The 25,623-nt window shown below is 22.8% G+C and overlaps 2 protein-coding genes across 4 annotated transcripts in view; one reads left to right on the top strand and one right to left on the bottom strand.

The window, feature by feature from the left end:
• Positions 1–801: 801 nt before the first annotated feature.
• On the bottom strand, positions 802–11,576 carry LOC122505235. Its single transcript, XM_043616726.1, has 9 exons — positions 11,152–11,576; positions 9,006–9,103; positions 8,555–8,691; positions 6,302–7,030; positions 4,485–5,213; positions 3,843–4,302; positions 2,954–3,154; positions 2,685–2,758; positions 802–1,385 (listed from the first exon to the last, which is right to left on the bottom strand). Exons 1-9 carry the CDS (start codon positions 11,265–11,267, stop codon positions 1,206–1,208), a joined length of 2,724 nt encoding a protein of 907 aa, XP_043472661.1. The 5' UTR covers positions 11,268–11,576; the 3' UTR covers positions 802–1,205.
• Positions 11,577–11,788: 212 nt separating this feature from the next.
• LOC122505204 (RNA-binding protein 28-like) overlaps positions 11,789–25,623 on the top strand; it is a 34,132-nt gene continuing 20,297 nt past the window's right edge. The window contains exons 1-2 of one of the 3 annotated variants that reach the window (XM_043616691.1): positions 11,789–12,201; positions 13,123–13,265. In XM_043616691.1, the coding sequence (XP_043472626.1) occupies positions 12,183–12,201; positions 13,123–13,265 (162 nt within the window). In that variant the 5' untranslated portion in view covers positions 11,789–12,182. Of the gene's footprint in view, positions 12,202–13,122; positions 13,266–13,444; positions 13,957–21,834; positions 22,275–25,623 lie in introns of those variants that run through there. The other 2 variants (XM_043616692.1, XM_043616690.1) reach the window with 2 other exon arrangements.

Genomic DNA, 25,623 nt, shown 5'->3' with positions numbered 1-25,623 from the left:
TTTGTAGGAACCAAATGACTAAAATTGTTCCCACCACTTTTTTTTTAAATCCATCTACTGATAAATATTTCAAAATTATTTATAAGAAGAAAAAAAAATTAAAATCTACGCTCAAAAATTGAAAGCGTGCTTTGTTTTTCTTCGCAGTCTTTCCCATCTTTTTTTTGTATATAAAAAAATAATAATAATTTTATCTAAATTATTTAAAATATCTATTAAAAAAAAAATATTTAGACAATTTTATACATGAAGCCAATGTACAGATTCCGAAAACTGATTTTTCTTTTGGCAATCATCATTTTTGTTCTTTTCTTTTTTACATCGATAAACTTCGTAAACTTTATTTAAAAATCCAGGGAAATTCATTTAATTTATTTGCGAAAGGACAAAAGAAAACTGACAATTTGGAGAAAAAAGTTTTCTGGAAAAATTTAAAAGGATTTTAGTCCGTTTATATTGTTCAATAAATAAATAATTCAATCAATAAATAGAAGGAAATTAATTCTATTTGTTAAGATAACGAATAAAATTAAAATTCTATTTGTTCAAATAAGGAACAAAATTAAAATTCTATTTGTTAAATTCCGAATAAAATTAAAAATTCTACTCTTTACAATAAAGAATAAATTGAAAAATTCTAACCCTGAACCTGAAAATAACAAATAAATTTCAAAATCCCATTCGTTAAAATAATATTCATAGTAAATTTAATTTTGCTTAAAAAATTATTTTCAAAAATTCAATTCAGTATCAAATTAATAACAAAAAGAGAAAAAAAAGTAAAACTTTTTTCGAATTTCCCCAGCAAATAAATTAAATGAAACTGGAAATAAAAAAAAAAACTTTCATACCATTTTAATATACAAATTTCATATCAAAAATCACAACCATCTTTCTTTAAGAAAAAAAAATAATAAAAAAAAGTCAATTCGTAAAATATAAACACAATATCAACTTTCGAAAAGTCGACAAAATAATTTTCTGCAAAAAAAAAAAAAACAAATTCTTTAAATTGATTTTTACGTTCCTTCGAAGAAACGAGATATTTGTGAGAAAACTTTCTATCGGACGAACCGCAAAAAAGAAAATGAATTATTACATTTTACGAAAAATCGTAGAAAAATATATAAATTTCATTTTTTGGGAATATGCCCTTAAATTAGGAGAAGAAGGGAAAAAAAGCCAATATTGAGCATTTTTTTTCATCAGCCTTTCTTTGGGTCCTGAATTCGTGAAAGTGGTCGTGTGAATTTTGGCGCTGGAATCCGTGATGTTGGTCTTGGAATTCCACTGGCGACACTCGCAGGTCTCGTCGCATTGTAGTTCGTCGGGGGCCTTAATTTTAATTTCGATTCGACTGGACTCTTCGGACGATTCGACGAAACCTGTAAATTTTTTTTTTTTATATTTTAATAAATTAAAATTAATTATACATAATTTTAATTATAAGTAGTATTAACAGTTAAAAATATTAATAATAAATAACAGGCCTCGGATCGACTTTAAGGCGCAAAAAAAGTCGCTTTAGTTGATTAAAAATACAAAAAAAGGCGAAAATGTCGTTTTATTTAATCCAATGTTGTCACAAAATTTTTATTAAAATTCATAAAAAATAATTGAATTTTGCAACGAATTTTAATAAAATCTATTTTAAAATTTCTAGCTAAAATTTTCTCTAATAAATTAATTTTTTTTTATAATTTTCAAAATGTTCAAGACTTCAATTATTTGAAAACTGTGAAAATAATTATTTTTTGGAAATTCAATTAAATTATCATTGAAAAAAAATTTAATTAATATTTTTCAAGAACCGAATTTTTCATAATTTCTAAATAAAATTATTAAAAAATTGAATATTTTTTTTTAATAATTTTAAACCTCTCCTGAATTTTAATTATTTTTTCAAAATTACAAATGTAAATCGTCAAAAAATTAAACATCTTCTAAAATTTTAACTAAAATTGTTTTAAATAAATATTTGAGTATTATTATTAAAAATGTTGAATTATTTAATTTAATTAATTAATTAATGTATTTTAACATTTTTTTGAAAATTCTCTTTAAAATGTAAATTATTTTTATAAAAATAATAAAATTCTTCGCAGAAATTCAATTTAAAAAAAAATATTAATAAAATTCTTGTTAAAATTTCAATTATCTTTATAAATAATAAAATTTTTCTGTGAAATTCAATTTTTTTTAAAAGTAATAAAATTCTTCGCAGAAATTCAATTATATTCAAAAAATTTTTTTTGAAATTTCTCGTCAAAATTTTATAAAGAATAAAATTCATCATGGTAATTTAATTATTTTCAAAAGTTCTGATAAAATTCTTTACAAAATTCAATAAATCTTTAAAAGTAAGAAAATTCTTCGCAGAAGAAATTAAATTATTTTCAAAAAAATTTTTTTTCAATTCTCAAAATTTCAATTATCTTTGTAAATATTAAAATTCTTCTGCAATATTCAATTACTAGTTTTATAAATTTCTTCTCAATAATTCAATTATTTTCATAAAAAATGATTTTATCACTCGGTCATCATTTAATTATTATAAAACATAAAGAAATCGATTGCTCCGAGTCGAAGTCAAAAATCTTCAAAGTTTCAATTTCTAATTGACAAATAAAAAAAAAAGATTTCTGCCATTTAAAATTTAAGACGAAAAGTAATTGAAAACTTACATTAGGCGCCTTTATTGTTAATTTCTCTTCTACTGTTGCCGTTTTCATCTCTTGAACATTGTTTTTAACAATATCTGTAAAAAAAATCATAAGTTTTCTTATTTTCCTTTTAAAAAAAGTTAATATTAAAAATTGAATAAACAAATAAATAAATATTTTAATCCCTCGTTTCGAAAGTAAACTTAAAAACTTGTTTAGCTTTTCTTTTTCTTATATTCTTAGAAGAAAAGTAAACATATTTTGATATTATGTAATTTTAGAATTCTTACCTAGAGAATTAATATTTTCACTGGAACCACAAGGACTGAGAAGAGGTGAACTTGACTTTATATTATTATCCGACAAAATATTGCTTTGCAGACTCTCGATATTATTCTTTAAAATTGGCGACGGTAAATCCTTCTCCGACTGCATCCAGGTGTTTTCAAGAATTTGTCTATTTGGTTTTGGCGTCGATTCTGGATTTAGACCTGGAAAAAATAAAGAGTTTTTTTTTCTTTAATAAATAAGGTGTCAAATTTCAAAGTAAATAAATTCTTATTTATAATTTTATCAAAAAAAATTGTTTAATTAATTCAATTCTTTAAAGAAATTTTATTCAAATTCTATATTTAAAAATAATTGAACTCCTGTGAAGAATTTTTTTATTTCTCATAAAAATATTTGAGAATTTTAAAAAAATTCTTCAAGATAATTCAATTATTTTTAAAAAATTTTATTAAATCCTTTGAAACAATTCAATTATTTTCTAAAATTTTAGTATATTTTTTAAAACAATTCAATTATTTTCTAAAATTTTAGTTTATTCTTTAAAACAATTCAATTATTATTTTAAATAGTAAAATCTTTGCAAAAATTCAGTTAAATATTTATTAAAATTTGACGAAAGAATTGATTCGTTATAAAATTTTTCAAAAAAATTCAATTATTATAAATAGTAAAATTCTTTCCAAAAATTCAATTATTTTTAATACAATTTTTAAAAAATTCCATGAATTTTGGTAAAATCATTTAAAAACAATTGAAATTTGACAAAATCTTTTTAAAAAATAATTAAATTTTTTGAAAAATATATAATGAATAATCAAATTTTTGAAGAATTTTAATTATAAATACGTAATAGAAGTGTTGAAATGTAATAATTATAAAAAAATTTACCATGTGGAATAAATTTCTGCATGAGCCTTGAATTGGTGACATTCGATTGTCTGACGATTGTCCTCGCAGTGGTGGAAATTGTATAAGAACTCCGACTACTGTCCGAGCAGACGCTCAATCGATCGTCCAAATCGGGCGCACTTTGTGTACTCTCAATACTTTCCGTTGACCCACCAGCATTGCCAATTTGTTCCGTTGAATTCCTCATCGCGCCAATTATTCTCTGATCCGTTTCACTCTTATATTTACCAAGTGCATATAAACCCAAATTCCTCGGTATATTCGGCTGCGAGCCTTTCGCGTAGGCAAAACTCCCCGGCGGCTTCAACGTTCGCAATGCATTCGAAGTTGGAATGTTCGGATTTGATTTTTGCAAAAATTGCGGAAGTCGCGAGAAACTCTTCGGCGATGGCAATTTCCGCAGTTTTGGTTTCACGAACGTCGAATTCTGCTGCTCTGGCTGTGAATAAAGAAGCTTTTATTATATTTTCGATTTTTTCGGTATTAAAAAATTGAAATTAATCTCCATTTTTTAAAATTTTAAGTTGTCAGACAATCAAATAAGTAAATAAATAAATAAATAAATGAATGAAAAAATAAATGAATAAATAAATAAAGTAATTAAAAAAACTAGAATTTTACCTCGGCAGGAATTTCCGCCTTTTTCATCGGTTTGCAAAATGTCGAATTAACAATTTTCTCCGGCACTTGTTGATTTTTCGAAAAAGTCGTATCGTCGGTTAAAATTTCATTCGAAGAATAAGTGGCATCGAAATTTTGCCTTTCATCATTTTTGGAAAATGTCGCATTAACTTCCTCATCATCATCTTTCTTCATAAATGTCTCATCTCTATTTGTTGTTTTACGAAAAGTTTGAAACCTACCAATTGAAATATTTTCCTTGATTTTCTTCAAACTATCCTTTTTATATGTTTTGTAATAATCAATTGGCGCCGACAATACTTCCGAGGAATTTTCATAAGTTGTATTCAATTCCTTCTTCTTCGTCATCATCTTTGATTCTAATTCATGGGAATTTTTCGAACAACTTCTTTCAACTTCCTCGAGTAATTCCTGTCGAAGACTAGTTGGATTTATTTTCGTTGAACTATTATTATTATTTATATTGCGATTTAAAATTGAATTTGAATTATCGATGAATGTTTGACATGATAGACGTTTCACGTTGAATGTCATATCGGCGTCAATCAATGCATTCTCCATTGAATTTTCGTTGATTTTTGTTGCATTCAAATTGTCGAATTTTTCAAAAAGGGCCAATTTTCCCTCCTCTGGTGTTGATGTGTCGAATTCGTGCTTTGACATAAATAGTGGCGAGAACGCTTTTTCTTCGTGTAGAGTGGAACTTGCCTGCAATTTATTTACAATTTATTTACAATAAATTTAAAAATTCTAATAGTGTTGAATATTCATTTCTAGAATTTTAAACTAAAATTCTTTTTTAAAACAATTTTTTAAAAATAATTTTTGAAAAAGTTCTTCTTTGAAAATTTTTAAATTCATTTGTTTACAATTCAATTTTACCTAAACTTTCGATTATTCTAAAATTCTTTAATTAAATAAATTAGAAATTAAAAACTTTAAATAATTAAAAAAAAAATCCATTAAACTTTTTTAAAAATTAATTCTATAAATTTCCTTAAAAATCTTCGGAAATATAATTAAAATTTTAATTAAAATTAATTGAATTTCTCCAAAGAATTCTTTTTAAGAGTTTTTTAAAAATATAATTGAAATTTTGCCAAGAATTTTATTAAAATTTTTGAAAATAAGTTCAATTCCAGAGAAAAATTTATAAAGATTATTAAAAAATTTTGACGAGAATTTTTGTAATTTACTGAACACAATTAAATTTCTGCGAGGAATTATATTAATTTTTGAAAATAATTGAATTCTTGAGACGAATTTTTGTTAAAATGTCTTTTTTAAATAATTGAATTCTTTTATGAAATTTTATTGAAATAGTAGACATTGAAAATAATTGAATTTTGACAAATTTTTTGAAATTATTTAAATTTCTACGAAGAATTTTATTAAAATTATTTTGAAAAAAAAAATTTGAATTGTTACAAAGAATTTCATTGAAATTTTTGAAAATAATTTAATTTTTTCAAGAAATTTAATTCATAACTTTATAGAAAATAATACTTAAATTCTAATAAATAAATTGTAGCAAAGATTTTTAAAATTATTGAATTTCTTTGATGAATTTTAATAAAATTTTTAAGAATAATTTCATTTTTCGAGGAATTTCATTAAAATTGTATTAAAAATAATTGAAAGTCTGCGATGAGTTTTATTATTTATGAAAATAATAAATAATAAAAAATTATTATTTATTAGAAAATTTTTGAAATTTTAGTATTAAATTAGTAAAAGTTATAAATTTTGAAATTTTATTATTAAATTGGTAGAAATTATCCTGGAAAATTTCTCACCTTTTCCGTGAAACTCAATGCCGGTGAATGCCTCTCATTAATGAACGTCCTCTCCATAGGACTGCATTCAAGTTTTCTCGAATCAAAATGACCAATATTTTCCCTCGTCGCGTCGAAAGTATTCTCACAAATTTTCGTCTCATTCAAAGGACTGACGTGAACTTTTGTCATATCCAAAGAATTGCCAGCAGTTAATGTCCGATTATGTGGACTCGTGCAAATTTTCGTTTCATCAAAATTTGGACTCGGACAATTTTTATTCACGCCTTGTGGGCTGGTGTAAATTTTCGTCTCATCCAAAGGATTGGCGCAAAGTAAATTTAAAGTACGTTTCAAATTATCAGCACACACATCAACATCAATATCATCATCATCATTATTATCGTAATTGTGTTCCGTGAAACTGTTAATATTCAATGACTCTTGAAATATACTCGCTTGCATCATTGATTCGGAGAGAATTCCCGAATCCATATCGCAGAGTGATTCGTTTCGTTTGAATGTCGTTTCATCGGCATTATTCGATATTATCGACGAATACAATAGCGATGGCTGTGATTCGTTCATTATTTCGGAAAATTCTGAATTCGATTGTGAGAGATTTAAAAATATTTCGAGACTCTCCTGATTCATTGAACCCGCTTGTGAATGAGCAATTAGGGAATTTTTTGGTCTTAACATTGCTGGAACTTCCATTAATTTCTGTGGTGTCACTTCGTCCATTCGAAACTTTAACAGAAAAAATTGTAAATTAATTAAATGTTTAATAAATCTTTCCACAATTATTTAATTAATTCATTTTTTATTACTGTTCATATTTTCAAAAAATTTTAATAAAATTTCACGAAACAATTCAATTATTTTCTAGAATTTTAATAAACTTTTTGAAACAATTCAATTATTTTTTTCAAAAGTAAAATTTTTGCAAAAATTCAATTATTTTCAATAAAATTTCATGAAAGAATTCAATTCTTTTTCTTAATTCGTTATAAAAATTTTCATAACAAAGAATTCAATTATTTTTTTATATTTTAATAAATTCTTTTTGAAACAATTCAGTTATTTTTATAAATAGTAGAATTCTTTGCAAAAATTCAATTATTTTTAATACAATTTTAATAAAATTTCACAAAAGAATTAAATTATTTTCAAAAATTTTAAGAAATCCTTCGAAACAATTCAATTATTTTTTTAAATAGTAAAATCTTTGCAAAAATTCAATTTTTTTCTTAATTCGTTAAAAAAAATTTCAAAACAAAGAATTTAATTATTTTTTTATATTTTAATAAATTCTTATAAACAATTCAATTATTTTTATAAATAATAAAATTCTTTTCAAAAATTCAATTATTTTTAACAAAAGTTTAATAAACTTTCATAAAAAAAATTCAATTTCTTCATAAATTGTTAAAAATATTTTTCGAAAAAATTCAATTATTTTTAATAAATTTTTAATAAAATTTCATGATAAAATTCTTTTTTTTTAAATTTTTAATAATTCTTTAAAAAAAAAAATGAATTATTTTCTTAAATTTTATCAAAACCTTTCAAAGAATTCAATTAATTTTGAGAATTTAAAAAAAATTCTTCAAGATAATTCAATTATTTTCTAAAATTTTAATAAATCTTTTAAAACAATTCAATTATTTTCTAAAATTTTAGTAAATTCTTTAAAAAAATTCAATTATTTTTTGAAATTTTAATAAATTTTTTGAAACAATTCAATTATTTTTTTAAATAGCAAAATCTTTGCAAAAATTCAGTTATATTTATTAAAATTTGACGAAAGAATTGATTCGTTAGAAAATTTTTCAAAAAAATTCAATTATTATAAATAGTAAAATTCTTTCCAAAAATTCAATTATTTTTAATACAATTTTTAAAAAATTTCATGAAAGAATTCAAATATATTCAAAATTTTTTTTAACTTCTTCAAAATAATTCAATTATTTTCTCAAATTTTAGTAAATCCTTTAAAACAATTCAATTATTTTCTAAAATTTTACTAAATACTTTAAAACAATAAATATAAGATTTCAAAAAAAATAAAAATAATTAATAAAAAAATTCATTAAAAGCAGAAAATGATTAATAAAAGAATTAAATTAGAAAGGGAAAAGTAATTTTTGAAAAATTAATAAAAAGGGGGAAAGTAATTTTTAAAAAGTTAATATAAAAGGGAAAATTATATTTTGAAAACATTAATAAAAAGAGAAATTTCCAAAAATAAGTTTTAATTAAAATAAAACTTACTTGACCCGGAACTTTAGGTGATTCAGTTGAAACTCGCGCCGGAGTTGCTAACGATTCCATTATTGCGTCGAAACTCATTCTATTGGTTCGTCGTTTAACTCTAGTAAATGTCCTTGTGTCTATGGATTTCTTCAGAACTTTTCGCAAACAAAAAAAATGAATATTAATTAAAAACACTTTTTTCAAAATTTTTTTTTTTCCAGAAAGAATTATAAAAGATTTATAAAAGATTTATAAAAGATATTTTATAAAAATGAACTATTTATATAATTTTTTTTTTTTAATCTAGAGAAAGAAAAATCATCATTAGTACAATAAATGCAATCATAAGTATTAACATAAAATTTGATATTTTAAAAAAGAAATTTTTCCAAGAACATTTAAATTTAAAGACTAGAAATTAAATAATATTTTTTTTCTTTTTAAATTTAATTTTAATAAATTTGATTACCATTCGTGTGTGATTGAGATTCTGATGGATCCGATTTAAGCCATGCGTACAAATCGTGAACTCTTGACTCCGATGAACATTGATTATAATCACACAACCTGTGAAAAAATAATTGTTTAATTTTTTGCGCCCAGAAAAAAAATTATTCATTTTTAAAAATTTTTATTCCCGAAATTTTTTAAAATTCAATTTACAAGTTAAAATATTATATTAGAAAATAAATAAATATTCAATTTTTATTCATTCTTTTTATTTAATTATAATTTTAAACTCAACAATTTTTTTATTCTTAACTTCTAATTTTCAAAATAAATTTTCAAATATAAAAGAAAAAATGAAAATTCCGTTTCTGTTTGAAAATAATAAAAATAAATAATTGCAATTAATAATATAATTAAAAATTTAATTAAATATTTTTCTTATAAAGAATTTCATTGAAATTTTTCAAAATAATAAAATTTTTGCGAAGTATTTTATTAAAATTCAACAAAATAATGAAAATTCCTACGACGAATTTGATTAATTATGAAAATAATTGCAATTCTCGTAAATAATTTTAACAAAATTTTTCAAAGTACAAATTAAATCTCTGCGAAGAATTTTATTAAAATTCTTTAAAATAATAAAATTCATGTGGGAAATCTTTTTATAAATTATGAAAATAATTGAAATCTTGCTAAAAATTTTATTATTAAATTTTCGATAATAATTGAATTTTTTCGAGGAATTTAATTAAAATTGAAAATATTTCAATTCTTATAAAAAATTTTATCATCTGAAAGTGTTAAAAAATAATTGAATTTCTGCGAATAATTGTAATATTTAGGAAAAGAAATAAATTTTTTCCAAGTATTTAATTAAATTTTTTTTCTTATAAAAAATAATTTGTAAAAAATTTCTCAAAGTAATTGAGTTTCGACGAAGAATTTTTATTAAAACTTTCGAAAATAATTTAAATCATTCAAGGAATTTTATTGAAATATAAAAAATAAATAAATTCTTTTGAAGAAAGAAAACTATTAAAATTTTTAATAATAATTGAATTCTTTCGTAAAATTTTATTAAAACTGTTTAAAAAATAATTGAATTCTTTGTTTTGAAAAATTTTATAACGAATTAAGAAAAAAAATTGAATTCTTTCGTGAAAATAATTGAATTTTTGAAAAAAAAATTTTACTATTTAAGAAAATAATTGAATTGTTTTAAAGGATTTACTAAAATTTGACAAAATAATTAAATTATTTTGAAGAATTTATTAAAATTTTTGAATATATTTGAATTCTTTCATGAATTTTTTAAAAAATTGTATCGAAAATATTTGAATTTCTGCGCGAAGAATTTTATTAAAGTTTTTGAAAACAATAATTAAATAACAAAATAAGTTAATAATTGAATTTTTAAAAATTCTTTATCTAAAATTACTCCAAAAATTGAAATTCGCATCTGAATATAAAAAAATTTTGAAATTTGCATAATTATAAGGAATGAATTGAAATATTAAGTTAATATTAACAATAATAATAATAACAATAATTTATGTCATTTTAATTAATTTTTTACTCTTTTTCTAAATTATCTTAAAAAGTATTTTTCTCATTTTAATAAATTATAAAATAAGGAAAAAAAAATTTTTTTCTTATAGTAGTATTTAGTGAATAATAATATAAATAATAATATAAAATATAATACTAAGTAACAAAAATAATTTTTAAAAATTAATAAATTGATAAAATAAAATAACACGAAAAAGCAAATTTATTTACTTATAACATATTTTCTGAGTTATAATTATAGATATTTAGAATTACAACATCTAAAAATAGATAATGATGAAAAAAAATTAAGAGATTGTAAAAAAAATCTCCTCATATATATATATATATATATATATATATATATATACATTTTCTTTAAAAATTAAAAAGTGACAAGTAATTGAGGTTATGTTAGCAAGAAAATTCTCGCAAATCCAAAAATAACGAAATAAGAGTAAAAAAAATTGTCAAATTCCAAACAGAAAGGAACATTAAATGAAAAATATAACTAAAATTTAATAAAAAATTAAATCTAATAACGTGAAATCGGTAAAATTATGATGACAGATATTTAATACTGATAGATTGTAAATATACATATATATACACACCAACGATCATTGTCCTCAAGATCCATTGAATCAACATCAATAATATCATTTTCATCGAGAGATTCACAATTCTCCTCAGCTTCCAATGCTCCAGAATCCATTTCTAACTCTGACATATTTCTCTTTGTAAACTGTCAGGTTATAAATATACACTACACAACATTTTTTTTACCGTTAAAAATATCCAACTCGACTATACTTATATCGCCATTTCAAATCTTATTTTAGAGAAATATTTTCACCTTTCTACTTCTTTTAATTATTATAATATAAATATATTTTTATTAGTAAATATCTTCAATTTTCTCGAATATACACGAAAAAAAATATATAACAGGCACTATTGGGCACTAAGCACACTATACACATACACCGTAACAATAGGAATCACTTTTTAAAAATATATATAATTTCTTATACACTGACACTACACATATACAAAGTAAATACAATGAATACAATGAACAAATACGAGGAAATGTGATTAAAAAAAATCCTTTTGTTTGTGCTGCCATCTGTCAGGGTTGGGAACAAAGCATCGGTGTTATTTTTATTGTAGAGGTAACTTTATTTCGAACTTACCTGGAACTGTACAACCCTGACGAGGGGAAAGGGAAGGAAAGGTAACAAAAAGTAGTGGGGGTTAAAAACATGTGGATTCTGAATTTCTGAACTTGAAGCAAATTGAATTTTAAATAAATTATTTTTATTTTCTTGTTTATTTTTGAACGAAAAACGTAATTGAACGTAATTTATAGATTTGTAGTTAAAAAGTATTCTTTCTTGACAATTTAACTAAAATTTGCAATTTCTCGTGTTATATTTGTAAATAATTCGTTTTTTTTTAATTGCGATTCTTTTTCTTCTGAAAGAGAAAGAAAATATTGACGTGACGTGCGACATAACCTCAAAAAATTGACGGAAGATTCGCACGTGGTGTTTTGTGATAATATACAGTAAATTGACATTTTTATATTAAAATTATAGAAAAATATCGTGTTTTTGTAAATATTATTATTTACTAATCAACAATGGGAAAACCACGCCAAGGTATTTATGTGTAAATAACAATAAATATCATTTAAAATAATAGTTCTAAATGTATTGTAATTATCTCAAGTTGCTTTTTGTTTGTCGTCTTTATTATTTGCATATTTTTTTTTACATATTTGACAGTTTAAAAAAAGGAAAAAATAAATATGTAATCATTTACCAGTTTAATATTTTTTAAATAATTGTTTACATTTCAAAATTTGGTTAATAATTTACTTAATATAATAGAAAAATAGTTTTATCTTTCATAACCTAAATAAAAATATTTATTCTCAATTATGATTTTTGAAAATTTTAATATAATTCTTCGCAAGAATTCAATTATTTTATTAAATAGTAAGGTTTTTTTTGCAAAAATTCAATTATTTTCACGAAAAAATTCAATTTTTTTCTTAATTCATTAAAAAATTTTCAAAACAAAGAATTCAATTATTTTTTTATATTTTAATAAATTCTTTGAAACAATTCAATTATTTTTTTAAATAGTAAAATCTTTGCAAAAATTCAATTATTTTCAATAAAATTTCACGAAAGAATTCAATTTTTTTAATAAATTCGTTAAAAAATTTTTCGAAAGAATTCAATTATTTCCTAAAATTTTAATAAATCGTTTGAAAGAATAATTCAATTATTATTATTCATGTCAAGAATTACATTTTTTTTTAATTTGAATAAAATTCTTCGCGAGAATTCAATTATTTTCATAAATAATAAAATTCTTCGAAGAAATTCAATTATTCGTAAATTTTTTGATAAAATTCTTTTGCAAAGAATTCAAAGATTTTCAATTCTTTCATTTTCAAATTAAAAGTATTTGAAAAGAAAAATTATTAAAAAAAAAAAAGTTTGGGATTAAAAAAGCAAATAACTTTAATTATTTTTTATTATGTTATTTATTATTTTGAATAATTTTTTCAGGCAAAGATCCAAAAGGTAAAAAATTATCTTGGTCGTATAGAAACAAGAAAAAAAGACTGGGAAAGCCGACTGAAACGGAAAGTGAAAATATTCAAGTGCAGAATAAAAAAGGAAGAATCGTTATTCGTAATCTTTCATTCAAGGTTTGTGATTTTAATATTTATTTATATTTTTGTTTGTTTATAATTTAAACAGAGAAGGAAGAAGAAAATGTATAATTTATTTTATTTTTCCATTAATTTAAATTATATTTATTTTTTTTATTTTTCTTTTCTTTATTTTTGTAATTTACATATTTTTATTTTGTTCAAATTGTTTACATTCAATCGATGAGCTCTTTGGCAGCACCGGCGCTCGGTCGGTGAGATTATGTCTGTTTACTTTCTATAATTCGTGTTGAAAAGTTAAGAATAGAATGTGACTTTTATTTTATTTTTAATATTTATAAGAAAAAGGAAGTAATAATCTATTAGAAAAATGACTGAAACACGAAAGAAAAATAATTATTTAACATACGGTCAAAAGTGTGAAGTGGTGAAAAAAATTCTATCCGGTGATACAAAGGAAAATATAATACGCGATCATAATATCAGTCGTACAACGTATCATCGTTTACTTAACCAAAGGTCGAAAATTTTCGACGAAGCTTATAGCAACAATTCGGAAAAATTATCGAGAAAAACAACTAAAAGTAGTTCCGACAAAGAATTGGACACTGCCGTTATAACGTGGTATCAACAAACACGCGACAGAGGTGATCCCATTTCGGGACCAATAATCAAGGAGAAAGCTCTTATTTTCAGCAAGAAACTTAATCCAGTTTCTCAATTTAAGGTAAGTGGGATTCTTTTTATACATTAATAATTCTAAAAATTCTTCAATATTTAGCGAAATTTACTTTTGAACGTTTAGAAAAAAAATGGACAAAAAATTTTAAGGTTATGTCTGAAAAATATACGTTAGAAATTTTTATACCTACAAAATTCTTCACAATAATTCAATTACTTTTTCACTAATAATAACAATTTTTATGAAAATTCAAATTTTTAAAAAAAATTTTTGATAAAATTCCAAGCAAGAATTCAATTATTTTCATAAATAATAAACTCATCGAAGAATTTCAATTATTTTTAATACTATTTTAAATTAATTACTCGAAAAATTCAAATTATTTTCACAAATAAAATTTTCCACAGAAGAATTCAATTATTTAAAATAAAATTTTCATAATTATTATAAATTCGAAAAAATTAATTACATATTTAAAACAATGTTCATAAAATTCTTATGAAGAATTCAATTATTTTCAAAAATAACAAAAATTTTCACAGAAATTCAATTCTTTTTCAAATATTTAAATAAAATTTTTCGCAATAATTCAATTATTTTCATAAATAATAAAATTTTTCGCAATAATTCAATTATTTTCATAAATAATAAAATTTTTCGCAATAATTCAATTATTTTTAATACAATTTTACAGGAATTGTTCGAAAAATGTTAATTATTCTTTAAAAATTTAATTTCTATTCCCCGAAAAAATCAATTATGTAAAAAAATATGTTTTTAAAAATTCTTTGGAAGAATTCAATTATTTACAAAAATATTAGAATTTTTCTCAGGAATTCAATTATTTTCAAATATTTTAATAAAATTGTTCGACAGAAATCAATTATTTTAAATAGAATTTTAATTCAATTTTTTTTAAAATAATTGAATTATTCTTTATAGACTTTAATAAAATTCTTCTTAAGAATTCAATTATTTACATGAATAATTTTTCGAAAGAATTCAATTATTAAAGATAAATAGCAAAATTATTCCCTAAATTTCAATTATTTTTCAGGCATTTTAATAAAATTCTTTGCAAAATTTAATTATTTTCACAATAAATTATCAGGAAAGAATTCAATTTTTTTCTTAATTCATTATAAATTTTATGAAAAGAACTCAATTATTTTTAAAAATTTTAATAAATTCTTAGAAAAACAATTCAATTATTTTTAAAAATTTTAATAAATTCTTTTAAACAATTCAATTATTTTTTAAATAGTAATATTCTTTGCAAAAATTCAATTATTTTTAATATAATTTTAATAAAATTTCATGAAAGAATTCAGTTATTTTCAAAAATTTTAAGAAATTCTTCGAAACAATTAAATTATTTTCTAAAATTGTAGTAAATCCTTTAAAACAATTCAATTATTTTCTAAAATTTTAGTAAATTCTTTAAAACAATTTAATTATTTTTTGAAATTTTAATACATTTTTTAAAACAATTCAATTATTATTTTAAATAGTAAAATCTTTGCAAAAATTCAGTTATATTTATTAAAATTTGACGAAAGAATTGATTCGTTATATAATTTTTCAAAAAAATTCAATTATTATAAATTGTAAAATTCTTTCTAAAAATTCAATTATTTTTAATACAATTTTTAAAAAATTTCATGAAAGAATTCAAATATATTCAAAAATTTTAATTATTTCTTCAAAATAATTCAATTATTTTCTCAAATTTTAGTAAATCCTTTAAGACAATTCAATTATTTTCTAAAATTTTAGTAAATTCTTTAAAACAATATTATTCAAATTTGACGAAAGAATTTCCTAAAATTTTAATAAATCATTCGAAACAATTCAATTATTTTTATAATTAGTAAAATTCATCTTAAGAATTAAATTATTCTTATAAACAATAAAATTCTTCTAAGGAATTCAATTATTTTAAATACAATTTTAATAAATTTTTCAATAAACAATTCAAAAATCAATTATTCAATTATTTTAAAAAACTTTTAATTTAAATTAATCAAAAAAAAAAAAAAAAAAACGCTAAAGAAATTAATCAGTAGAATTTAATTGATTATACAAAAACTCAATATTAGAATTGTTTCAAAGATTTTAATTCTCTATCAATAATTTAAAAAAAAAATTTTAATAGTAAAATTATTAATTGCAATTAATAACAAAATTGATTATTGATTATATTCAATAAATTAAAGAAATTTTTCGAAAGAATTTAATTATTTTCTATAAATATTTGAATAAAATTCCTTGAATGAATTAAATTATTTTAGAAAATTGTAATAATAATTCCGAGAAAAACTTTTGTATTTTCTGAAAAATTTTAATAAAATTCTATAAATAAATATTTAATTTCAATTATTAGGAAACATGATTATTTTAAAAACTTGAATTGAAATTGTTCATAAAATTCAATTACTTTCAAAATTTTCAATTGAAATTATGTTTAAAAAAAAAAAAAAAATTATTTAAAAAAATTAAAAAAATTCTTCAATGTAATTTTATTAGAATTTTTAGAAAATCATTTAGATTTCGAAACGCTGTTGTATAAAATTTGCAAACAGAATTCTTTTATTTAAAATTTTTTTTTGTAAAAATCTTTGTAAGAATTCAATTCTTTTCATGAATGATGAAAAATTTTCAGGAATTCAATTATTAAAATTAGAATTTGCATAAAATTAGTCGAAAGCAATGAATTATTTAAAAAATTTTATAAAATTCTTCTCAAGAATTAAATTATTTTTATAAATATTTAAATTCTTTGATGAATAATAAAATTCGTTGCAGGAATTAAATTTATTATCAGGAGAAGAAGGAAGTAAATATTTTTGATGAAAATTAGGAAAAAGGCAGAAAAATAAAAAATATGGATATGGATTACTATTTATTTATTAACTAATTTATTTACTATTATTTATTTATTAACCAATTTATTTACTATTTATTTATTAACTAATTTATTTACTATTATTTATTTATTAACCAATTTATTTACTATTTATTTATTAACTAATTTATTTACTATTTATTTATTAACTAATTTATTGAAAAATAGTAGTAGTAGTAGTATTTATTCGTTATAGTTCATACAAGAACATACGAAGGAGTACATCTTCTTGAGGTGACAATAAAATCGCTAAACAATAATACAAAAATTTATAAACATATCTCAGCCCCAAACTCATCCGCTCTGATTTTTAAGCATTCTATTATAATATGAACATATGTTTCAATCAAGGAGGGATTGTTTGTACTTAGTCTTGAGAGCCATATTTTTATTGGATCTAATGAATAAGAGAAAGAAAACATTTCTGGGTATTTATATCTTATTGAATTATAAAGTGGGCAGAGAGTTAGCATGTGAATCAAATTTTCCGGCTCTAGCTTGCAAAATGGACAGAGACTGTTAAATGGTACAACGTATTTAACATTTTTTATTTTAATTCTTGAATTGTATATATTTAACAGTCTCACCTGCGACCAAATTCGTCTATAAAAAATTGCCATACGTTTACAAATGTATGAATCGCCCTCAGAGTAAAATGTTAACTGTGGCCATATTTGAAGGCTCCTCGATGACTGTAAATAATCTCTGTCTCGCCTTCTCAAGTCACTCTCAACAGCAACAAGCATGGAATCTACATTCTCCGCAATAACTTTCAATGAATACATTTTCCAAATTTTTTCCAAGTTAAAGCAGTTAAATGCGTTCGACACCTGCAAATACCAGTTGATTGATGACTTCTCCGGAAACATCTCTGCAAACCTCATTAATTCTACTACGCAATTTTTTGGGTATCTCGTCTGATCCATCATATTCAATTTTTTAAACCAATTGAGCACCACCTTTAAAACCTTACATTCTATTGGGGGTGTATTAGTTTCAAGTCTTACTGCTTTGTTTGGACTGTTATATGGAAGGCATAGCAATTTTTTTATAAATTGAATTTGAATCCGTTCTAATTCCTCCATAAATTCCAAACCCCAAATTTGGATTGCATACGATAGAACATTAGACACAAAGCTTTGAAAAAGTTTCTTGTACGTCTCCCATGCGTCCGCCTTCAGTTTATAAATAATTTTTAGACAAGACGAGATAGCCAAATTTGCCGAACTATTCACCTTTTCAAACGTATCCGAAAACGTCATAGAGTCCGAAAAGACAAGACCGAGATAATTAAATCTTTTTACCACCTCGATCGACCCTTCCTCATACTTAAATGATTTAATATTATTAGGATTTTTTTGCTTTGAAAATATCATTATTTTTGTTTTTTCAACATTAACATTTAGTTTATTTGTTTGACAATAAAGAGATAAAGCTTTTAACTTTCGCGAACATTCTAAAGGGGAATCCGCCAGAAGAACCAGGTCGTCTGCGTAGGCTAGTAAAAATATTTCGGTTATTTTATTAATTATTATACCCCTACAGCCCTCCTTGATTAAAAACTCTTCTAGGTCCTTGATAAATAAAATAAACAATAGAGGGCTCAGGACTTCTCCCTGTAAAACGCCTCTTGTCACTTTTACCGCATCAGTCATACCTTCATTAGATTTAATATATACATTTGCTTTACCATAGAAATCTCTCAAAATGTTTACAATCTTGGTACTCAATTTCCAATGACTCAATTTTTGCCACAGTAATCGGTGATCTACGGAGGGAAAAGCGCTCTTAAAATCTACAAAAATCGCATACAGAACCGAATTACCCCTTAACATGTGTATTTGCAAGAGAGACATGAATGTAAACAAATTATCTATGCAGCCTCTTCCCTGTCGAAAGCCGGATTGGAATTCGGGTATTAAATTATTATCATTGGCCCATAAGGTCATTCTTTTACATAAAATTTGTGTAAATATTTTTGCCATCACATTAACCAGGGTAATAGGTCTATAATTATAAGGATCTGAGAGATCACCTTTCTTATGGAGCATAAACATCTGTAAATGACTCCATTCATCAGGTACTCTCTCTAAATCCATAATTCTATTAAAAAGTAATCCTAAAAATGCTATCCAGTCGGGAGGAAGACTTTTATAAAATATTCCCCTTATACCGTCCGGCCCTGGAGCTTTATTTCCCTTGCATTTTATTATACTATCTATAATTTCTTTTATCGATATATTTGAATCCAATATAGGATCCGCATGATACGGCGAGGGCAATTCAGAACGGGTCGGAATTTGAAGAGGAAAACTGTTCAATAAAAATTCATGCCATTTATTTAAATCCAAATTATTTATCATATTATTTTTAGGTTTTACCTGGTTAATGATAAGCCAAAAATTTTTCGAATCTTTAACTTTACTTAACAATTCTACTCTATTCATTTCATATTCATATTTTTTTTGATAAATTAATTTCTTATAACGTTTTTTTTCATTCAAGTATAAAGTTTTACTCTCTTGGTTAAATACTACCTCTTTACATTGTTTCAAAAGATTCTTCAATTTATTTTTCAAATTCGAGCACTCTTTATCATGCCAGGGTTTATTGACTGAAGAAAACAAATTATTTCTAATTTTTTTTTCCATGCCTAGGGAAGAAGCCGCATTATGTATTACTAAACGCAGAGTTTTCTCGAGGTCATCACAACTTTGTGACACACATGATAAATTAAAAAATGATTCCATTAAATAATAAAATTCATCTGATTTATCTTTATTAAAAACTAAATTATATATATTTTTTTTAATTCTATTAGATTTAAATTTATTGTTTCTATGATACGACGACTCATTTAATAAATTCACTACAACTGGAAAATGATCCGAGTTCGTCAACAAAGATAAGACTTTCAAATCACTAACTACATTCAGACCATTTAACTCTATCCAAACTAAGTCGATGACACTCTCCCCATTTGAATTGACAAAAGTAAAATCACCCAAGCAATCATTTCGTGTTCTGCCATTAAGCATTAAAAAACCGCAAGATTCTAAAGCATGTACAAGGCATTTTCCATTTTTATTATATACACTATCTAAAGACAATCTATCAGGCTTAAAATAAGAATCATACAATACTTCATCACAAACCTGATTTAATTGAGCCACTCTACAATTAAAATCTCCCCCTAATATAATTGGACACTTTGGAAAATCTTTTGATAATTTTATTAAACTAATTTTTAATCTATCCAAAAAAGGGGGAAATTTTGCTAGTGGTGAACGATAGACAACACCCAAAACAAAAATAGAATTTTTATAATTAACTTTTACAAAAACAAACTCATCACATCTTAAAAGTTCTTCCATTGAAAAAATTTTTTTATTATATAATATTAAAATTCCTCCACTAGCCCTGCCATGATGATAAACTTTTTTTGCTTGCACATTTATATAATTATAATTAAAATTGTTACCTGAGATACAAACATCTGGTGACGTCCACCATGTTTCATACAAACATACAATATCCGATTCTTTTACAACTTCGATAATGTCCTTAAAGTTTTTTAGGCCACTACAATTCCAGAAAATGCATCGCGCTTCCGTGCTGCTATATCCTGTGTATTTCGATTTAATTACCTTCCTCTTGCATTGCTATTCTTCCTTATCAGGTTTCCCGTTTTGTATGTCTGTAGATAGAATCGGTGTGCTGTAGTAATCCAACAGCCGACGATTTGTTTTCAAATTTGTTTTCCGATGACTGCCTGACGGACGACCTCTACCTCTTCTCGAAAGCAAAACAGTTGGTGTTGACTCATTTGTTTGTTGCTTCTCTGACTCTTTCGGCTTCTCGACTTTAATATCATTTAAAATAACTTCAATTTCTTTCATTAGAATAGGCTTTCCATCGATAAATATTTTATTATTCCTCAATGAAACATCAAATTTATGCTCTTTAAGTATTTGCACTTTTTTTCTCATTATTTTCCTACTTTCTCTCTCTTCTTTAGAATAATCTTTTGAAATTATTAAATTCGAGTTTTTGAAACTTTTTATATTTGCAAAAACTAAATTCAGCCATCTTGTACCAGTAAACTTTATTAAAATAGGACGTATTTGATCTGATTTTTTTCCAAGTCTGAAAATATCACTCACCGCATAATCAGGTATCGGGATATTAAAATTCTTAAAAACCTCAAAGATTAGTTTAAATAAATCTGAGTTTTGCTTTTCTTTTTCCGGAAAATTGTATAATACAATATTCTTCTCTCTCAGTTGGGATCCAAAAGAGATGCTATCTGCTTCTAGTTTTCTCAGCTTCGTGTCCATTTGTTCGCATTTTTCCGCTGTAGCACTGGATATCACGTGAATCGCTTGAACATCTTTGCGTAATTCATTATGGGAATTAGTAAGCTTTTTAATCTCTTCTGTTAATTTAGAGAGAGATTTCACTAATTTCGATTCATGATCTTTGTCCCCCATGGTTTGCAGAAATTTGTTTATTAATGACTCACAATAGGCACAATAAAACTTGATGGTAAAAAAACAGTTTCAACATCACTTCACTTGCAAAGCAAAACTATGTTCACTCACATGGAAAACGACAGTCAAAAAGAAAAGATAAACAGACTTCACCAATATAAACTCAGAAAATCAGATAAAATTAAAATTCACAGAGAAAGCATGAGAGCTCCTCAAAATACGTCTATACGGTACGCCGGCTCAAGAGAGACTCCTATTGAAAAATAGTCTCGACTCTTTGGTAAAAAATTTATTAACTAATTTATTTACTATTATTTATTTATTAACCAATTTATTTACTATTTATTTATTAACTAATTTATTTACTATTTATTTATTAACTAATTTATTGAAAAATAGTCTCGACTCTTTGGTAAAAAATTTATTAACTAATTTATTTACTATTATTTATTTATTAACCAATTTATTTACTATTTATTTATTAACTAATTTATTTACTATTTATTTATTAACTAATTTATTTTTCAGGCAAGCGACGGTTGGCTGCAGTGCTTCAAGAAGCGCTACGGCATAAGAAGATGTGAATTGAAAGGAAATACCGAAAGTGCCAAAGAATTTTCACAGTATTTACAGGATAAAATTGCTCGCGAAAAACTATCACTAGACAATATATACAATGCCGATGAATCGGAAATATACTGGCGAACTTTGCTCTCCTGCGCTCCTGATTTGCACACAGACACAAAGATGGAATTTTCAGAGCGGATCACGACTCTCTTTTGCTCGAATGCCAGTGGCAGTAATAAACTTCCATTATTGGTGATTGGCGACAAAGCGTTGCCAAAATGCTTGAAGAATTTAATAACGCCCGCCATTAAAATGAATCGATTGAAATATTTTCAAAATATCGGCGTTGTTTATACTCATCAGAATAGTTGCTGGATGGACAGACAAATATTTATGTTGTGGTAGGTAATTGTTTTCCCTGATTTACAGATGAAATTTTAACTTTTTCTCTCACCCTGAAGAATATTTTGATTCACTCAAAAAATGATTAGATGCAAAAAAAAAAAATGTTATATTACAATTATTTATAAAGTTCTTCAATTGTAAAATTATTTGAAAACATCAATAACTTTCCTTTCTAAATAAATATTTAATCATTTTTTACGGAACTTATTTTATTTATTTAAATTCAATTATTTTCAACAATTTTGATTAAAAAAATTCTTCGAAACAATTCAATTTTATTCTTTTTATGAATTGTAAAATTCTTGGCAAAAATTCAATTATTTTCATAAATAATAATAATTTTTCGGAGAAATTCAATTATTTTCAATACAATTTTAAGAAAATTTCTCTAACAGGTTCAATTATTATTTTTAAAAATTGTAATAAAATTTTTCTAAACATTTCAATTCTTCTTAAAAGATAAAATAAAATTCTTCTTAAAATTCAATTATTTTCAAAATTTTCAAGTAAAATTATTTTAAAAAATTACATTATTTTTATGAAAAATGAAATTCTTAAATTAATTAAATTTCTTTAAAAAAAATTTATTTACAAATACTCTAATTGTTTAAAAGAATTTAATTTTCTATGAATAATTTTAATATAATTTAATAGGAAAATCGTTAATTACAATTAATAATAAACATGTTTATTTTTAAAACTTAAATGAAATTCTTCTTAAAATTCAATTACTTTCAAAATTTTCATTAAAAATTATTTTTAATAAACTCAATTATTTTCAAGAGAGTCGAAATAAATTCTTTAAAACAAATCAATTATTTTTAAGAATTTTAATAAAATTTTTGCCTAGAATTAAATTACTTTCAATACAATTTTAATTACATTTTTTCAAAAGAATTCAATTATTGAAAGAAATGTTGATAAAATTCTTGATATGAATTCAATTATTTTCAAATTTTTTTATCAGAACTTTACACAATAATTCAATGATTTTCAGTACAACGACAATTTAATTATTTTTTGAAAATAATTGAATTCTCGAATAGAATTATATTAAAACTTTTTTTTAAATAATTGAATTAGCGAAAAAATTTATTATTAAAAATAATTTAATTTTTGCAAAAATTTTAAAAAATAAAGTGAATTTTTGAAAAGAATTAAGAATTTTATAAAAATTGTATTTAAAATAATTGAATTCAAGGGAAAATTTTATTATTTTTAAAAATAATTAAATTGTTAAATTGGATTTTATTAAAAGTTTTTAAATAATTGAACTCCTGTGAAAAATTCAACTACTTTTTTTAAAATAATTGAATTATTGCGAAACATTTTATTAAAATGTTTAAAAAGAATATTTGTATTTTTCGAATTTTTGATAATTTTAGATTTTTTACCAAAGAGTCGAGACTATTTAATAAGTAAAGTATTTTCCAAAAGCACAAAAATAATGAAGCTAAATCCTACAAAAGAGAAGAAAAAATGTTGAATTTTAAGAAAATCGGATTTTTGAAATTATTCGTATTTTTGATAATTTTAGATTTTTTACCAAAGAGTCGAGATTATTTAATAAGTAAAGTATTTTCCAAAAGCACAAAAATAATGAAGCTAAATTCCATAAAAGAGAAGAAAAAATGTTGAATTTTAAGAAAATCGAATTTTTGAATTTTTGATAATTTTCGATAATTTTACATTTTTTACCAAAGAATCGAGACAATTTAATAAGTAAAGTATTTTCCAAAAGCACAAAAATAATGAAGCTAAATCCCATAAAAGAGAAGAAAAAATGTTGAATTTTAAAAAAATCGGATTTTTGAAATTATTCGAATTTTTGATAATTTTAGATTTTTTACCAAAGAGTCGAGACTATTTAATAAGTAAAGTATTTTCCAAAAGCACAAAAATAATGAAGCTAAATCCCATAAAAGAGAAGAAAAAATGTTGAATTTTAAGAAAATCGGATTTTTGAAATTATTCGAATTTTTGATAATTTTAGATTTTTTACCAAAGAGTCGAGACTATTTAATAAGTAAAGTATTTTCCAAAAGCACAAAAATAATGAAGCTAAATTCCATAAAAGAGAAGAAAAAATGTTGAATTTTAAGAAAATCGAATTTTTGAATTTTTGATAATTTTCGATAATTTTAGATTTTTTACCAAAGAATCGAGACAATTTAACAAGTAAAGTATTTTCCAAAAGCACAAAAATAATGAAGCTAAATCCCATAAAAGAGAAGAAATATGTTGAATTTTAAAAAAATCGGATTTTTGAAATTATTCGAATTTTTGATAATTTTAGATTTTTTACCAAAGAGTCGAGACTATTTAATAAGTAAAGTATTTTTCAAAAGCACAAAAATAATGAAGCTAAATCCCATAAAAGAGAAGAAAAAATGTTGAATTTTAAGAAAATCGGATTTTTGAAATTATTCGAATTTTTGATAATTTTAGATTTTTTACCAAAGAGTCGAGACAATTTAATAAGTAAAGTATTTTCCAAAAGCACAAAAATAATGAAGCTAAATTCCATAAAAGAGAAGAAAAAATGTTGAATTTTAAGAAAATCGGATTTTTGGATTTTTTGAGAATTTTTGATAATTTTAGATTTTTTACCAAAGAGTTGAGACTATTTAATAAGTAAAGTATTTTCCAAAAGCACAAAAATAATGAAGCTAAATCCCATAAAAGAGAAGAAAAAATGTTGAATTTTAAGAAAATCGGATTTTTGAAATTATTCGTATTTTTGATAATTTTAGATTTTTTACCAAAGAGTCGAGACTATTTAATAAGTAAAGTATTTTCCGAAAGCACAAAAATAATGAAGCTAAATTCCATAAAAGAGAAGAAAAAATGTTTAATTTTAAGAAAATCGAATTTTTGAATTTTTGATAATTTTCGATAATTTTAGATTTTTTACCAAAGAATCGAGACAATTTAATAAGTAAAGTATTTTCCAAAAGCACAAAAATAATGAAGCTAAATCCCATAAAAGAGAAGAAAAAATGTTGAATTTTAAGAAAATCGGATTTTTGAAATTATTCGAATTTTTGATAATTTTAGATTTTTTACCAAAGAGTCGAGACTATTTAATAAGTAAAGTATTTTCCAAAAGCACAAAAATAATGAAGCTAAATTCCATAAAAGAGAAGAAAAAATGTTGAATTTTAAGAAAATCGGATTTTTGGATTTTTTGAGAATTTTTGATAATTTTAGATTTTTTACCAAAGAGTCGAGACTATTTAATAAGTAAAGTATTTTCCAAAAGCACAAAAATAATGAAGCTAAATCCCATAAAATAGGAAAGAAAATGTTGAATTTTAAGAAATTCGGTTTTTTGAATTTTTGATA

The sequence above is a fragment of the Leptopilina heterotoma genome, unplaced genomic scaffold, assembly GCF_015476425.1.
Source record: "Leptopilina heterotoma isolate Lh14 unplaced genomic scaffold, ASM1547642v1 Lhet_350, whole genome shotgun sequence".
Lineage (NCBI taxonomy): Eukaryota > Metazoa > Arthropoda > Insecta > Hymenoptera > Figitidae > Leptopilina > Leptopilina heterotoma.
The sequence above is the reverse complement of the archived record's forward strand: the minus strand, read 5'-3'. Positions and strand labels throughout refer to the sequence as shown.